This window comes from Aplidium turbinatum, chromosome 15 (genome assembly GCF_918807975.1).
Source record: "Aplidium turbinatum chromosome 15, kaAplTurb1.1, whole genome shotgun sequence".
In the NCBI taxonomy this organism is placed as follows: Eukaryota; Metazoa; Chordata; class Ascidiacea; order Aplousobranchia; family Polyclinidae; genus Aplidium; species Aplidium turbinatum.
Genome location: NC_137486.1, coordinates 11,766,468 through 11,785,177, shown reverse-complemented (window position 1 = coordinate 11,785,177; position 18,710 = coordinate 11,766,468). Strand labels below are relative to the sequence as shown.

At 36.8% G+C, this 18,710-nt stretch overlaps 1 protein-coding gene across 1 annotated transcript; it reads left to right on the top strand.

The window, feature by feature from the left end:
- The first annotated feature begins 3,884 nt into the window (after positions 1–3,884).
- On the top strand, positions 3,885–18,609 carry LOC145784213 (spastin-like). The gene is made up of 12 exons (XM_082595993.1): positions 3,885–3,981; positions 6,558–6,734; positions 11,277–11,342; positions 11,464–11,591; positions 11,715–11,839; positions 12,625–12,728; positions 13,705–13,841; positions 14,128–14,203; positions 14,480–14,651; positions 15,536–15,729; positions 16,033–16,073; positions 16,638–18,609. The coding sequence occupies exons 1-12, from the start codon at positions 3,885–3,887 to the stop codon at positions 16,761–16,763; spliced, it is 1,443 nt and encodes a 480-aa protein (XP_082452119.1). The 3' UTR covers positions 16,764–18,609.
- Positions 18,610–18,710: the final 101 nt, after the last annotated feature.

Below are 18,710 nucleotides of genomic sequence, written 5' to 3'. Positions count from 1 at the left end.
TTTCTAAGTATGTCACTTCGAAACTTATGAAACATTTGATTCCATTGGAGGACGCAATATATCAAAATTTTGCTTCGAAGCCAACAAAAAGGGTCCACCATGACAAAAAGGTTGAGAACCACTGCTTTAAAATGCAGGTCAGAGCTGTTAAAGACAAGCTACTAACATGACCTTATAATATACAACATAATTAGCCTATATTCTCATAAAAGGTATTCTCACAAACACGCTTATCTTCCAGATAAACATCAACTAAAAACCATACCACTAAAATGGTAAAATTACTTTGCATTTATTGTAATAGAAGACAAATATATTGCAATATTCTGTAGTTGAAAACTGCATCTTTTGGTACTGAATCTTTAAATCAGAATAATCTGTAATCATATAAATGGCTGCCTTGCTAATTGATCTATCATGCTTACTGCTCTCACATTATTGAAAAGCTCACTATTCACCAGATGTGAGTACAAATATCACTCTTGATGTGAGTTCAATCACCTAATTAGATTAAAAGACAGTCGATCCACTATCCAGGCCAACTACAAATTCATCACCAAAATATTTTTGAATTTGAAACAGGCCTCTGAAGCTACTTCTGAATACAAAAAAGTATAAATTAAAAAAAAACAGTTTGTTTGCATAGGCTATGTCTTTAAATGCAATAAGTTTTAATAGATAAAAGTGAGTTATTAACGGACAGTAGTCTAATAATGTTCTTGATAACATCTGACTGCTTATACAGAACTGCTTATTTCAAACGTTAACAGCAAACTCTTTATCTTGTTCACTTATTGACTATGTAGCTTCTGTGGGCTCTGCATACATTGTGGCCTTTGCATATAGGTGGCCCATCTTTAAATAGTGCAGCTACAACTATACTGCTTGGTCTCCTAGTATTGTTGTTTTTGGTGTCTTTAAGCTATTATGGACAATTTTGTGTGCAATAAAATTGAATTCAGTTATCTGGTGGGTTTTTAATCAGAAATTTTGCTTCTTTTTTTCGACAAATAAACAAAATCATTTCAACTCATATCTTTACCTCAGCAAGTTCAAGCTCAGTTTATTGTTTTGTTGGCGATAAACAAACAAGACGTATACGGTAATACAAATTGAGTGACCTATCAGCACCACAGGATGGCAATGAAAGACCTGTAAGGTCATTGCAGGCAGCACAGGAATAAAATAATAATAAAAAAGAACAAACAAAAAACAAATAATCACACTATAAACAAATAATCATACTAAAATGGAAAATACGAACACCAAATATTATACAGAAAAAACGAAGAATTATCAACATTAAAGCAAACATGAATTAATTGCCATATTGACCAAGAAGAAAACATTTGTTCTGTAGGCTACTTGGCTATAAAGACATTATATATATATGCATTATATTTGAGTTTATTAGAAATGTCACTCCATTCTTTCACACCAGTAAAACATAACATTTTTTTACCTTGATTTAACAGGCAGTAAAATTGTAAAAACAACGTATATTTTTTGTGATGGCGAGTGTTGTAACTGTGAATAGTATCTAAATTGGTGAAGTAAGCATCAATAGTTTTGGCAACGTATCATGCACAATTTTAAACATAAATTTGGATTGGATTGATCGAATCTTTATCCTCGGACTGGGAAAGCTTCTTGCAGAGCTTAATCCTGGCAGTTTCGCATACTTGTAGAGGCTTTGAATCACTGACGCAGGCCCGGTCATCGAGATTGACAGAGTGAAGTTTTCAATTGTTGAAGTCTTGTTCCCAGGGAATTATTCCATTCATTAAATGCCGCTGAATGGAGAGCAGTCCTTAACGTGCGTTACTCAAGCGCAATTATGCTTGAATTTTCCATATTCAAGCTTAATTAAGTCTTCAATCTTAAAAACTTTAAAAGCACGGTAGAGCTCAGTTGTATGATTTGTTTTTGGTGCAAATAAGCATGAACAAATAAATTTATTTTGAAGTACTTAAATTCAAGAAATAAGTGTTTGGTTAGATCTCCCCCAGTTCAATATGGAATATGGCAAGACCAACTTTCATAACACCAAACACTACTACAAGTAGCCTACACCCTACACTTGCACATCTAAAATTGTGCAAGCTCATCTTGCAATTGCATGCGGTAACTCTGCCTGTTTAGTAGGCTATCATGTACCTAGTCTTGTAACAGTCAAGTGCACAAGCTTGCAAAGCTGCCCTTGGTAACTACGTTTAAATGGACACGGTTCGCTGCAACCATTGATGGCTGAAAACTCACTAAATAGAAAGGAGCTGAATCATCAAACTACAAATAAATGTGCGATCAATTACAAGGCTGACGAATGAAATTTGTGGAACTATATTTTACAGATGAGAGATAAAAAATTTTTTAAAATGGGAATTTTAAACCAAATCAACTGTTCAGTTTTATTTCACAAATCAAAGTGAAAAATAGTACTTGCCATAACATAGAAAGGGTATGGAAAAAAGTAGAAGCAACAAATCGCAAACATTCAAGCGTGTTTGGGACTGAAATGATTTACTAAATAGCTTGCAAAGTTTCGGCACGGTCCCAACACTTTGATATTGCATGGAGGGAAGCTACAAACGTCGATAAATATATTGATAAAATAATAAAAATTCATACCCGGTATAAATGGGTGCGCTTTAAAAAAGAATCTGAAATTTTACAATAGGAAAGATAAAGATATTGTTGTTTTATTTAAATAAGATATTATTTGAAGATACGTGCGCTTTCACTGACGAAACAACCGTGTTGGAATTTGCACCAATTTGTGAAAAAGATGAATTATCGTTGATCGGATGAGCACCTGGCAACAGTGAACTAGATGTCAATCAATCAGTTTATTTATTTGTCACAAACACAAACATGAAAAGAACACAAAATATGCAATAATCTGGTGTGTGTCATATGACCATAGATATCTATGATATGACGAGGAGACTGCAAAAAGACCAAAATATGTAATAAGCTGGTGTGTGTCATATGACGAGGAGACTGCGAAAAGACCAAGCGGTCATCTAGTCAGCAGCCACCTCAAGCTAGGTGATGTAAGTCTAAATAACATACACAGTAAATACACTAACAATCATACAAAAAATCAAGCATTTGCTGATATAGATACACATGTTTTTATTAGGCAAAAAAAAAAAAACTAAGCAGGTTTACTACCGTGCTACTGCATAAATTAATTGTGGAGTTTAAGAGATATCAATTGACAATTTTAATCAGTAAAAAATCACAAGTAAAGTAGGCTACCGTATACCAAAGAGGTGAGCATTGAGCAAATAGGATAATGTAATTATATAGACAAAACAGTTATTATTTATACAGTGTCGTTTAAATCAAGAAGGTAGCATTTAAATTTTCTTTTAAAAGAAGTTAGAGAAAGACCTTTGAGATCACCTGGAACCTCATGCCATATTTTAGGACCCCTGATTAACATCTGCTTTTTACCCAATTCAGTATGCACCCTTGATACAAAATTGTTACGGTACTACTGGATGATTGGCGAGTATTGTGTGAGTGGCATTCCGATAGTCTGCGGAAGGTATCACATTCTGTTTCTGGTAATAAATTTAAATGAAATCTGTGCATGTATTTTTCTATCTCTAGTTTATAAATTTCTTGTATATTTAACAGCTGCAGTTTATGGAAAAGTCTTTATTCTTTTCTCTTTTGTTATCGTATGATATCATATCAAACTCAAAGTGTTAAAACAATAAAAGAGAAGAGGCTGGCGTTAAACCTATCGGTTGAATTGAGATTGGGTAACCTACATCCTATGTTATCTAGAAAAAAAAACTACTTTATGTAGGATATACGGTAACTTTGTAAGCCAGTTTATAACCCAACACTGTAATTGTTAAAGTTATGAGAAGATGGATCATTTGCCTTTGCTAAATCAAGTAAAGACATATCACAGACAAGCATTTGAATGTATTTCTACTGCACTTCAAATTGATGAAGACAAAAATGGTAAGTGGATAAAGATGGTGATATGTATGGTTCACATCTTTAGTTTTTAACCGAAGTACAAACCCAGCATGATTCACTGCTTTGTGGTTTCAGTATTGTAAATGTAATAGTGTTTTTCATAAACTGGTGTATAGTTACTATCAGTAACGTAGCCAGGAATTTTGAAAGGGAGGGGTTTTGAAGGCCGTCTAAGGCTTGTCTAAAATTTTGAAAAATTACTTTGCATTTGGTGCATTCTGAGAGCATTTTCAACAAAAATGTGGGTATGAATATTCCTGTAAAATGGTGCTGTCCGGTGGCATAGCAAAAGGATAAGATCATGACCTTTTAGAACATGGCCGAATATGTTGCTATTTGGGAAAATTTCTAAGAGTCTGAATTGTTACACTTATATATAGCTATCACATACCTGTCATCTTCCCATTTCCAGAAGTAAGTAAAGTAAATAATATTTGCACCTAGACATATTTTTGGCTTATTTAACCGGAGATTAGATATGTACGTTGAGCACAGTTTACACAATAATAATGTAACATGTAAGACTTTCCCAATGCACCCTGGAAGTAGTGTCATCGTTTGGTGTATCACTTTTGGTGCAATTGCATATTCCATATAAAACATCAAGGGTTTTTTGTGGATTGTATGTTATAAGCTGTTCATCTGATGTGTCAATCTAAATTTTAGTTTTGTTTCGTTGTTCACCAAGTTTAATTTTGCAAGTAAAATATGGCTATTGGCAAAAGATCCTGCTATACAAAAAACCTAAAGGCTGTATGATGAGACTACCTCCAGGATGCAGTTGGAAAGTCTCACATATTTTACAATATTATGGCATAAATTGTGCTTAACATACATATCTAATTTACGGCATAGCAAGCCAAAAATATGTCTAGATGCAAATACAGTATTGCTTATTTTGCATACTTCTGTAAGTAGGAAAATGACAGGTTTGTCATGGCCATGATTATAATAATTAAGACTCTTAGAAAATTTCCAAAATAGCAACATATTTGGCCGTGATAAGATCATGTTTTCTTCGGCATTTTTCGGTAATAAAGATAAGTCTCTATGTTTTCTTGTTGCTAATTCCTGGCTGAGATATTTGAATGTTTGGTATTGGCAAAACTTGCTCTTTTAATGCAGTTTCGTTTAAAATTAGGCAAAGTTTGTTTTAGAGACATGACGACTAAAAGCATCATTCTCAATATCGTAACGTCACACGCGTGCCAAAGGGGGGGTTGTAACCCCCAAACCTCTCCGCCCCTTGGCTACGCCACTGGTTACTATCACCGGCGCCGAGTCCCGGGCGAGTGGGCGGGCCGTACCTGCCGGACATTTCAGGAATTAAAAAAAAAGTTAATGCAATTTTAAGTCCCAAAATTTCTGTAACCATCTGCCACTGTCTGATACTAGCTTACTTACCTTATTCGCAGGGTTTTGTCGCCATATGATAGGCCCTACTAGACCTACTAATTAAGCGATTAATTTTCGTCAATTATTGCCATTGTTACATTTATGCAACGTGAAACAACGTTGATTCGCCGTTAAACGAGCAAAAGTATCTGGCCGCAAGGTTTGTTTCCACTCTGCCACTCGTAGCCTAGTGCTATAAATTAAGTAAATTGCGCAAACCTGTGAGGAATTTCATTCGCGGCAAAAGTCTGACCGCAATTTTCACTGCTTTTACATCGTTTTAACATCGCCAGATGTTAATTCGGTGTAAAAACTGTAGCATTGTTTTTCAAAGGAGTAATTTTCTCTCAAACGAGGTTATCAATAAACTCTGCTGCCAAAATGCTCTATTTTGTCGTCTCAATCATCACAGTTGCGTCTGTTACGTCACTGATATTAAACTGTGCACACCTGTTGGTTTGGCTGGATGAAACCGTTGGTTGTCATTAGTTGCAATTCAGCTCCTTCGTTATATAACTGTTCTAATTGTAGATTCAATGTAAGCTCGGTTCAATAGCGCAGTTTATCGCTAGATATTTGCAATTTATAGTAGTAGGAACTAGGAAGCCTAGATCTTGGACTTTTATGACGTCACAGTATGTGTTCGCCCGTCCAGCTATTTTGAAAACTCGGCGCCTATGGTTACTATAGTAGAATGCAGTGCAAATCATTAAGTTTGCTTAAGTGCTATTATTTACTCAGGCTCATACATATTTTCAACAGCTTCGTTGCTTGTAAGGCCATTTACAGAACCATTCACATTGTGATCTTATTAACAGAGTACCGTACTTAGCTTACTTTAGTTGTTATGTATAATTTTTTTATTTTAAAACTTTGTATCATAAAATTTAAGTGTGCATGCAGACACCAATGCAGTTTACTCAATTGCTAGTCATGTGTGTGGTTGTGTAAGTTTTAAACTTCTCACTGCGGTACGGTTTGTCATTAGATTGGAAAAATGTAAAATGTGATGTCTCTAATTATAGCCACTTAAAACCTTCAAAACTCACCACCTGCGATTGCAAGCTACATGTGATACCTGTACTGTAGTGTTAAAAATGATATTGAGCGGTAACATTCCTTAACAAAAGTTTTCAGCTGCCACTGCTCTTTATTGCTTTTAGGCAATAAAGTAGATGCCTTAGCTTGGTACTCCAAAGGAATTCCCATTCTCAACAAAGGTGTCAATGTTTCTACCATGGGTGCATCTGCAGAGGACAAAGAAAAGATTATACGACTTCAAACAAAGATGTTGAAAACTCTGGAAATGGCAAAAGACAGACAGAAAACTTTAAGTACTGGTAATGATACATAATATCCTATAGGAATCCAGTGTTAATAATTCCCTTTTAATTGTACTCTGGACAAATATATAATGCATTTTTGTATTCTGACTCATTGTTTATTATACTACAACATCTCGGGTGGTTGAAAGGATAAACTGTCAGTTCTAGAGAACTGTGAACTTAAATGAAAAAGACAATGCTTAGAGTAAGTTTAGTAATGTACAACATATGATAAGATATATCAAAATTAGTTACTAGTTTATTAAACGTATTTCTACTCTACTGATTCTATTTCAATCCGTTTAACTAAGATATTAAAGTTGTTGTATCTTTAATATCGTTGTTAGGTTGTATGTTGCGTAGCACCGGAATGGCCCGTTTCGGCTAGTCCGATTGGGCTGATCCGATTCGGCTAGTCCGATTCGGCTATTACCCTTTTCGGCTACAGCCCGATTCGGCTAGTCCGATTTGGCTGATCCGATTCGGCTAGTTCCCTATTGGGCTACAGCCTTTAGCGGTTAGTTCCCTATTCGGCATTTTTTTGAAAATCCAACGATAATCCTTCTGTAATCCAACAAAATCCAACATCGTTTCTTTTGCATTCCGACAAATTTAGCGAAAAATGTTTGAATTATTAAATTTCTTTTATAGTTGAAATTATAGTGGGGTTTTGACCTAACCCTTGAGATCTTAAAACTAAAAAGCGAATTAAATTTATTTTTGAACTATTAATGTTTGCTCAGATGAAATTGACATGTATCATGCGTCGCCGTCTGCATGCAAACTTAGAATATATTAGAATCCTCAACTACTACAAAATTCTAAATCCAACGACGCCTTCTGTTTATTTACAGTAGAGAATTTTGTATTTTGATCTCGAAGCTTTAGATGAGTGGGGTTTAGACCTAACCACTGAGATCATAAATCATATTTATGACACCGGCATAGGCGCCGACTTTTAATTTTGCACGGGGTGGCGGATAGCACAATATGGCAACCTAAAAACTTTCAAACTGCATGTTTTTGTTTTTTACTAAGCGTGTTTCGTAGATGCAATTGTCTTTTCACACCTGATTTGTAGCTCGATTATTTACAAAGCAACTTTACAACAAATCACAGGAAGTATGTCGTGAATTTTATTGTTACGTTGTCGCTCCGACATTTAACATTTGGCAAAAGTATTTTTGCGAACGGCAGCTCTGTCAATCCAACTGTTAATCAACTGGTCAAGTTGTAACCGTTAAGCTTCAGCTTGATAAACATTTAAAATTAGGATGTGGTTCTATCGCTGTTGCGTCATGGTAGATCACAAGTAGGTTTTTATGCGCCTGAGTGCATTACTAAACGATCGCTCCGCCTCGCAGGTGGTGGAAGGCATCGATAAGTATATTTTCACAATGCAGACCACGTTTGGAAGCATTAATGAGATTGTTTCATTGCTTGCAAATAGATCAAACAGTTGCGACAGTTGAACGCTTTTTCGGTGGCATCTTTAAGCTGAATAAAACTGGAATGTCGGGGAAAACTTTTACTGGACGACTTTTTGTAATTTTTTCTATGATGTAACAAGCAACTCCTAACTTATGTCAGACCAATAAATTCCCTCCTCAAAACTTTTACAGGACAACTTTTCGTAATTTTTTCTATGATGTAACAAGCAACTCCTATGTAAGACCAATAAATTCCCGCCTCACAATTTGTCACGCATTGACACGCAATATTACATTATTACTGCATGAAGTAGATAACAAAGTAGAAATTAAAGCAAGAAGTAGATGACAGTACACTCCAATTGAAATCGGAAAATAATTCAAAATGCAAAATCTTGACTAATTGAAAAAGGTTGCTTTCATTATTGGAAATTGGCAGGGGGTGTAGCTTTCCTCGAATAGAATCATGTAAACGTGTAAATTTGCAGAACGTTAAAACTGCTACTTTACTAGGTGCACTTTTTAAATAAAAACTCAAAAAGTTTCGAAAATTGCATTTTTTTTAATAAAATTTGAAAATAGATATTCATTTAGGAGGTGGAGCTATAAATCATCGAGATAATTTTATTTCCAAGTATTTTATAGCTGTCATAATTTATAGCGATATTATGAGCAGTTTAAAATTTTTCAAAAAAGATTTTTGAGGGAGGCAATGGAAAGATCGTATTTTATTGATTAATAAATCCCATTGTACACCTAACAAATGTAACAATGACTTATGACAAGTAACAAATAAAACGATCGCAACAACAAGGAAAAAACTCGTAGCCACGTGTTGCGTAATCTTCACGTAGCTTGCTTGATGTTACGCGAGTATCATGCTTGTGACAAAAACAATCATTTTCTTCGCAATACTGTATTGGTTCACCCCTTGCTTTACGTTGACTTGAAGCGAAAACCAATGATCAAAAAAAGATTTAAACGTCCGTTCAAATTACATTTATTTGCAGTAAGTAATGTAACCTAAACGGGGTGGCTGCCATCATGCCATAGAGGTTATGGGGTGGCGTGGCTGGCCACCCCGTAAGTCGGCGCCAGTGGATGCATTAGACAATTAGACATTTGCATTTTTGTAATGATTTTCAAGCGAAACAGAAGTGTTTTGTTAGTTGTTCGAGTGTGTTATTGTTCAAAATACATTTAAAAACTTACATACGAGTTATTAATTAGAGATTAGCATAAATTTGATGCTTTAAAACAAAGTCATATATTATCATTTATTTCAAAAAATAAAGTCATATTTTTCAATTTTTTAGGTAAAAAAAATGGCCCTAGTAATAAGTAATAGCACAACGTCACTATCAAAGCAGTTGTAATTATTAGATTAGGCCAGTCCGTGGTGCATTCCCAGGTCCAACGTCAATGCAGGTGAACAATGGTTGCGATTATTACAATTCAAGTACTTGACATTTCTTGGCACATTTTCTCAAATGATCAAAATATAGTCATCATAACACACATTATTACCTGATTTGTTGCCACACAAGTGTGGATGCGAGCCTTGCATTTCTCATCACGTCGGGAACAACGCCAGTATTTCTTAAGCCCGTCTGGACTATATTGAGCTAGTTGAAACATGTAGCCATCATGTAGAAAAACCTCACCTTTGCGGTGCGTACTAATCGATTCCTCTGCCATGATCAAGTAACATCAACTGAGAGTCTAACGAAGGAACTAACCAAAGGAATTTCAGGTCATGTAACGCCGAAACCCAGGTTTACTCTGAACTGCCACTTAGGTTTTAACTTCATCTTTTATGGCAAACGCTATTTGGCAACTGTCTTTTTTTCGTTGACACGTTTTGGCTGAGACTTCATCTCATTAACCCCTATTGGTAATCATGAAAACTGTTATTTTCATGTAAAACACATATTTTGAACGAACCCAGACATCAAAACTCGTCATTTTTACATTGATTCAACGTCTGCAGACGTTGAATGAATGTAAAAATGACGTATTTTGCCGTCTGGGAAAGCACTCAAAGGTAAACACTGGATAAAATGCAAGAATGCAAAAGATACCATATTGTTGAATTAAAATACAAAATCCTCTAAATAAACAGAAGAACCGGACATACATTTCTCTGTTATCATTTTTAATGTAAAAATTCCTTTTGTGGTCCCTTTGTCTGAAACAAATAAAAACTGTGCTGTTGAAATTTCCGATTGTAGTTTTGGTCTCAATCTCATCAACATGATTCGGAGTAAGCTGTTTGTTACGTAATTCACAAGGCTAATTGTTCTGTGGAGTGACCATTCTGTTGCTCCGGTTTTTTTTTGGTAAAGTTATGAATATAGAACGTACCATATCACTAGGGATGTAACCGGTGTCATAAATATGATTTATGATCTCAGTGGTTAGGTCTTGACTCCACTCATCTAAAGCTTCGAGATCAACTATTGTGGAATAAAATACAAAATTCTCTACTGCAAATAAACAGAAGGCGTCGTTGGATTTACAATTTTGTAATAGTTGAGGATTCTAATATATTCTAAGTTTGCATGCAGACGGCGATGCATGATACACGTCAATTTTATCTGAGCAAACATTGATAGTTCAAAAATAAGTTTAATTCGTTTTTTAGTTTTAAGATCTCAATGGTTAGGTCTAAACCCCACTCATCTAAAGCTTCGATGATTTCAACTATAAAAGAAGCGATATTACAACATTCTCTAAATAAACAGAAGACGTCGTTGTCCATTTTATGTGAGCAAACAGTTAAATTTAATAGTTCAAACATTTTTCGCTAAATTTCATTTCAATTTGTTTTTCTTTGTCGGAATGCAAAAGAAACGATGTTGGATTACAGAAGGATTATCGTTGGATTTTCAAAAAAATTGCCGAATAGGGAACTAACCGCTAAAGACTGTAGCCCAATAGGGAACTAGCCGAATCGGATCGGCCAAATCGGACTAGCCGAATCGGGCTGTAGCCGAAAAGGGTAATAGCCGAATCGGACTAGCCGAATCAGATCAGCCCAATCGGACTAGCCGAATAGTAGCAGACCCCGTAGCACAGTCTACATTATTAAAGAAAGCAAAGTTACTAGCATGTTGTATACTTGAAGGTGAAGAATCTGCACCAAAAGCTTCAAAAAAAGTCGACAGAACTAACAGTGGAGATAAAAACACAGGTAACTGTTAAACAATGTAAATTCTCAACTGCACTGACAGACAGTTTTTCAACCAAAGCACCACCTGTTTGTTTGTTCAAAACGTTTTAATTGTTAAATATGAACAAATTTGTTTCACCAGTTTCTTCCAAGACATTTAAGCTGAACTCCACACCTGATAGACCCAAATCAGTCAAGTCCACTGGCACATACAAACCAGTATCTTCTCGTGTGTCCAGCCCAAAGCCAACAACATACAGTCCCAGACGGGTAATGTTTATAGTGTACTCTGCAAATGTATGTACTTGAAAAAAAATGTACCTTTTATTACTTGCAATTTTCTGGGCATACTCGTTCATGTTTCTAGACAACTCTTTTCTTGTATCTACGCAGTTCAATGGCAGTGAGCCGCACACGAGTAAGACACCACCCATCCGATCAAAATTAACTTCTAAAAGATTGAAATCTGTTCCCAGCGATTTTGCAAAGAGGATAATGGACTCAGCTGTAGAACAAGGGTACTATGATATAGATGTAGTGAACTCGTACAACGTTTCATCAGTCGTCATCTCCGCCTGCGGCAGATTGCGCATCAACATGGCTTATTTGCTTCCAAGAGTGGCGATTTTGAGCCAACTCGCCCAGTGTCGTCAAGTGGAGTCCGGTCCATGATTAAATGTTGTCTGCCACGTTTTCTTTTTCCTTCTACTTTGCCTTCTGTGCAAACTTTGCTGATTCCGAATTGTGATCTTTTAGTGTGGCCGAACAGTTTTAAAACTTTTGATTTTATTATTGCTGCAATTGGATGTAGTTTTGTCATAGTTAGAAGATCTTCTATTTTTGTGTGATCAAGTAACCTTTTGTTGGTCATGCTTCTCATGATGTGATTTTGGAAGGTAGTGAGTTTTTCATTGTTGATGATGTCCAATTTACGCATTCTAGACCGTACAGCACGACTGGTAAAACGTAGGTGTTGAAAATTTTTGCTTTCAGTTTGACTGGGAGTCTATTAGATGTTAGAATCTTTTTGTTCTTTTCAAATGCTGCCCAGCCTAAGCCAATAAATCGTTTACTGTGTTACTAATTTTGTGCAATTATCCCAAATCAGCTTAACTGGTGTGTACGCACAAAAGAATATAAATCTAAAAAAAGAATCAGTTCTACAGTTCATGACACTTAGAACTTTTTCTTGTAATAATCTGTTGTAGCGTTATTTGGTGATGCTGTTCTGTCTCGAATATACATTTAAGTTGTTTTCTGTTTTTGTTGTGTTATTGTTGAATTTAACACACCAGCTTTACAGGGAAAATGATGTCAAGTTTTCGGATATCGCCGGTCAGCAGTCAGCCAAAGAAGCATTGGAGGAAATCGTTATTTTACCCACTCTCAGACCGGATTTGTTCTCAGGTACCAATGCATTGCACTTTCTCTTAATATCTTCTAGCAAGTACTAGTGATGCATTGGAGTCAACATTTTTGCCTGAGGACAGATGTTGCAGCTAGAGAATTGCAACTCCGTTCCGGTCTTTGGTCATATCTACTTCATATAATCAATGTTCCAATCGAGCGGTTGTATACCACTCTCATCAAACGCTCTCAAAGGTGCCTCATGGCAATGTTTAAGATTCTTTAAAAGAATCCATTCAGGTGTGAACTTTTGGGTGGATTTTAAATTTGGCAATGTTTTCTATCCACCCGATGTGGTATTGTGTTTGAGTATTGTATGTATGTAAGTATGTAGTATTGTATCTATTGTTTTTAAGATATTGAAGATTGTTGATTGATTTCCTTCATCTCGTTTTCAATCTTACATTGTCCGTAATGCCCCATGTTACATATATGTAACTAAGATTTTTGGGAAATACATGACCTTAGGTGATTAGAATGAAGATTTGTGAAGAAAATGAAACAAAAAAACTTTCAATTTACCTTTTATAGCTCAATCTTGCAAATTTGCAACACGTTGTACTGCTACATGTTCTGTGTTGGTTGTACTATGCCTTTTTTGAAAAAAAACTCTTTGAAAATTTGATTGTTTTTCTTCGGCGCTTCGGGGTTGACCCATGTTACAGGCAACATATTGTGTCGCCTATTCTTGCATGACTGCAGTGCCGTAATGATGCAAAAAATATTCATCCAAAGTTATGAACCTGACCACAGCCACAAACAGCTTGCACTCACCCCCGGCTCCGGGCTGCAGCTACTATCACCTCCGGCTCGGAGCCGAAGTTGAATAAGAAAATATCCGGAGCCGGAAGTCGTTCCATCACTAGCAAGTACCTATTACCATATTACTTAGAACAAACTACAATATTAAGCATAGCTGTTCAATTCAGAAACTATATTTTCAAGAAATTTACTCTGAGATAAAATATTTTTAAAGGTCTGCGGACTCCTGCAAAGGGTCTGTTATTGTTTGGTCCACCTGGGAACGGGAAGACTTTGCTGGCGAAGGCGGTTGCATGTGAAGCAAAGTCTGTGTTCTTTAACATAAGTGCAGCCACGCTCACGTCAAAATGGGTGAGGTGTTATTTATTTTCATCGAGTTTGGTATTGAAATATTCAACTACAGTAGAATTCGCCTGTAGTGACTTTGGCTATAGTGACACTTCGCGTATAGTGACACCTGTTGCAAAGTCCCGTTTGCATACGCAACAGTTGAGTAGAATTCGGCTATAGTGACACTTTTTTTGCGGTCCCTTCAGGTGTCACTATAGGCGAATTCTGCTGTATTAAAAGGTGGTTATAGTCCTTCATAGTTTATTTATAACTACTTGTAGATTAACGTTTTTTTGTTATATTTAAGGTTGGCGAAGGAGAGAAAATGGTGAAAGCGTTATTTGCTGTTGCCAGAGAAGTCCAGCCAAGTATTGTTTTTATTGGTGAGACACGAATCGTTGTTTTTAAAATTGCTTTTCGCGCTTTTTCCACAGATACAAATGATGCAAACTTTAAAAAAACAAAAACAAGTTGCTTCGTGATATTTTGCAGTTTTGTTGTTGGAAATTTAATTCGACGCAACTTTTTGTCGGCATGAAAGTTCTGGTTGGTAAAATACCACAGATCATGAAAAGGCAAATTAATCAAACACGTAATCCGGTGACGTGGCCTTTGCATCTTACCAGTTGTCATTCCTGATGTTTTTGTCTGTTGTTCAGATGAAATTGACTCGTTACTTCGCGCTAGGCAAGAAGGAGAAAATGACGCAGCAAGAAGGCTGCAGAACGAATTCTTTCTGCAATTTGACGGAGTTGGTTCCGATCCCAATGACAGGATATTAGTAATGGGCGCTACCAACCGTCCACACGAGTTGGACGACGCAGCTTTAAGGTAACCGATCTGTTCTATGCATTGTTTTGAGTTAAACTAAACACTGTTATGAAAGCGTAACCCACCCTACTCTTGCTATTTTAAACTGTATGTACAGTATTTAACAACCCTACGTGCTTAATCGCACCGGTTGCTTGGGAAATTTTGCGTGTAGCCTACCAGCCCTACCTTGTACTTTAGGTGCAGGTGTAGTATTTTGTCTGCCCTCAGAGAGGAATTGGCCGAAGTCTTGCGCACTTCAGAGATGAACGAGAAACCTCAGCGACTGAAATCGAGACACTCATTTGTACGTGCCGCACAACTCCTGATGAAAACTGCTGAAGACCAATCCATCAGTGCGGCTACCTGGGCGGACCACCAATGGAGCTCGGAGTGGAAGAAGAACTCCTCAAGACTCCAAAGTTTCATCTCCGACACCAGCAACCACCCAACCGGAATGCATTTGCCAAGGAAGGCCTGGGTGCGGCTCAACCGCCTGCGTACTGGCGTCGGACTATTCCGCTCGAACATGCACAAATGGGGGATGGCTCCATCCGCGATTTGTGAGTGTGGCAAGGAGGAACAAACCGTAGACCACACCATTTGTAATTGCGCCATCTACCATGCGCCAAATGGTGTGCGTGGTCTGCGTGAACTGGATGACAAATCAATTGAATGGCTGCTCGACACCTGCCCAAACATCTAGACCGCGTCGCCGCCACTGCCCAAGGGTGGTAAAAGGCAGAGCCCCTCGACCCTTGGAGTGGCGAAGAAGGTTCAAACGAAGAAGAAGAACAGGTCTGGTTCAAAATTCAGGTGTTTAAAACTAAAGTTAGGACACTTGTTGAATTCATATATACAAGTTCTGAATACCGTATATGGAATGTATGACTTTTATCGTACAGGAGATTTCCCAAGAGAATTTATGTTCGTTTGCCGGATGCCAGCACCAGGGTCGATTTATTTCAACTCCTGCTTGCTAAACTCGATCACCCCTTGAAGAAATCCGAAATAATCGAATTATCGGCTAAATGCGACAAGTATTCCTTCAGTGATCTTACTGATCTTGCCAAAGACGCGGCCATGGGGCCCATAAGAGGTATTTGAATTTTAATTGCTCTTGAACTTAACCAAAATTATATACACAGTTGTTACAAATGTAGTTTTTCAATCGACTTTTGTGCTATTTTATTATCTCAAAATACTTACAAGCCTGAAAGCGGCCCCATCTACTTTAATGAAATGCTATTTGTACCTTCAAATATTAAATTTCTTGACTAGTAAACTATATTCATTATTTAGTAATTAGGTCAACTTAGTGCTCTGTCTGCGTACCATAGAATTTCAAATTAGTTTTTTTAATGTTCTGAGTTTCATATCATTTTTATATTGTGTTTTTCAGAAATTCCGAAAAACTTGTTTACTTCTATTGATGCTAAAAAGGTTGGTAACTTCTTTTTATGCATCATGCGATTTTTTATTATGTTCTCGGTATTGCTTCGTGTAGGAAGGTTTTAACCATTGACTCCTTGCTAGGCATAGCCTGGAAGCTATATTTTGTAGCTGCCCAAGATGAGGCGAGTTTGTTTTCAGGCGCTTTCATTCAATCAAATTAAAGGTTTTGATAAAGGCGGGAAGATAAGAGAGCCAATATTTGTGTCCAATCTTCAACCATATCACAGATAGTCCCTCCAAAACTCAACTGTGTGCTCTTGGCAGGCGTTGAACCCATGTACTTTCATGCAGACACTCTCACTACTCGGCCACGCGCTGGCACTTAGTCTAAAAATCATGAATTTCAGAAATATTAGCTCATCAACTATCACAGGCGTTGACAACGACTACATTGATTCTAATAATGTTCTTAATAACATTGAATCAATGTACAAAACAGTTGATTTGTTGTTTGGGTAGCGTTAACGTTGATTTGAATTGGATTATTGCTGTGTAGTTTTACCCGCAAAGATTGGTAGCTGACACTTCACTAGTTTTTGTTTCATTTTTCAGATGCGAAAAATCGGCTTGAAAGATTTCGAGCAATCGTTGAAAAAGATACGACCGAGCGTCTCTTTAGAATTATTGAAAGTTTATGAGCAGTGGAACGAAAAGCATGGTGACATCACCGGCGTATGACGTCACATGTATTGAGGGATACATGTATTGTTCCACACCGACCGGAGGTGCCACGGAAAGACGACTACGCTAGTCAGGCGTTTCGAAAAGTTACTTAGCAGGATTTTTTTTATGTTTTTCCCTCGACATAATAGTTTCTTATTTTTTCATAGTTTTGTTTTATGGAACATCAGCGTTGCACGTTCCAAACTCGATTTGGTTTCGAACGTGACGTTGATTCACGCATTTTACGTGTGACCGCAGTGACGTATGCACGCAATTTGAAAAGACGTAACAAACTGAAGAAAGTTAAATCGTTGTTCTTTGGCGTGAGCCGCAAAGAAATGTCATGTCTTGTAATGATTTTTTTCATTCAACTTTTGCGTGCTCTTATATTTAACGGTACCTTTGCCCTGACAGTGTTTTACCAATCATTTTAATGCCCAGACAGCGACTTCATCTTGCGCAGATCTTCAAACAGTCCGGTCAAATCATCACCAGATCTGTTAAAGATCTAATTTAGATGAAGTGGCTGTCTGGATAGCTGTGGTAATTTCACCAGGGAAGTCTGGGTTGCATCATGTTATTTCTCTGCTTTCTTCATGAATGAAAATAGCCTACACCATTGTCTGTCAAACAAAAATTAGACGACTTAGTGCAATCTTGTGTATGTATATATTTCGAACAGCTCCTGCAAAATTGATCTCCAAACTTTCTGCTAAGGACTTTGACTCGTCCATGCCTTGTGAAAAAGCATATTTTTATATTTCAAGCCGCATAAAAATTCTCACAACTGACAAACGTTTTAAACAAACCTCGACTTTAGCCCCAACCAGTTTTGCATGCGCTGTTATCCAATCGTCAAGACAATTATTGTTTAACTTCTGTCCAATTTTCATTTGATCCCTGGTGATTTAAAATGTCCAGTTTCTTTCTGGCTGTTCATCTTATGTGAGTCAACTTTACGTATTGCCACCGTCAGTACGAAACCTGTCAGCGGCTGTTGAATAAAAGCTGCCTCAATCGTTTGACCAAAAGCTGCCTCAATCGTTTGACCGATCATTCGTCAGTGCTCGCTTTGTTGTGTGACTCCCTTAGTTGTCACAGACTGCCACCAACTTTGTTTTTCAATTTTAAAGTTCGGCTAAACCCTGTTGGCAATATTTGAGGCCTCTCATACTGCTACGGAGTACGGACCCTGTAAAAGTTAGAATGAAATCGTCTCTTAAGGTACAAAGTTCAATGCTTAATTCTGCTTGACAAAATTTTAATATTTTCTGTGTGACCTGTGCTGCTTGCTCAAGAATGTATGATGAAATGCACAGAGGAACAGCAGCAGTCATTGCATCTAACTGAATCTTTCATGCCGTGCTGAGATTACTTTGCAAATTACAAGACCCAACTGTTCCAAGACCAATTTTCGACATTTAAAAACGAATCCGTTCTTTAAAATCTGAAACATTTTTAAAGAATTGCACTGAAAGAAAAATTAAATCTTAAATTGCTTTTCAGAATTGATGTATTCTATTGTATGCATCTTGTTATTTGGTGTTACTTGTATAAAAATTTAAGTCATCTTATAGTTTATTTAAAAATCCATCTACGCCTACTATGTGTTCCCAAACTGCATGGTCAATGGGTAAGTTTCACAGATCAGTTTGTGTTGTAAATTCTAATACGAAGTTCATGCTCAATATTCTTGATTTTCAGCGAGTAAATACCCCTTTTTACATTAATCTATAAAATGTAAAACAGGTTCATACTTTTCTATTCTTTCGCGCTTGTTTTCAGTTGTTTATGCGTACCAATGCATATCTTTGTCCATTGTTTGAAGATAGCATATAAATTTGTTCAACTGAAACGTTTATCCAATAGACTGTATTACTCGTAACTTTTGCCACAGATGTTAAAGACTATTGGTCATCTACTGTAGTTTACTCTAGTCTATACGAACTTTTTGCCCGGTCC

What these genes read in the sequence shown, in the direction of transcription:
- LOC145784213 (XM_082595993.1), top strand. Translation starts at nt 3,885, where the DNA reads ATGGATCATTTGCCTTTGCTAAATCAAGTAAAGACATATCACAGACAA. An exon ending in TTGGACGACGCAGCTTTAAG is followed by an intron (nt 14,652 to 15,535) that starts GTAACCGATCTG and finishes TTTATCGTACAG; the next exon opens with GAGATTTCCCAAGAGAATTT. An exon ending in CTTCTATTGATGCTAAAAAG is followed by an intron (nt 16,074 to 16,637) that starts GTTGGTAACTTC and finishes TTCATTTTTCAG; the next exon opens with ATGCGAAAAATCGGCTTGAA.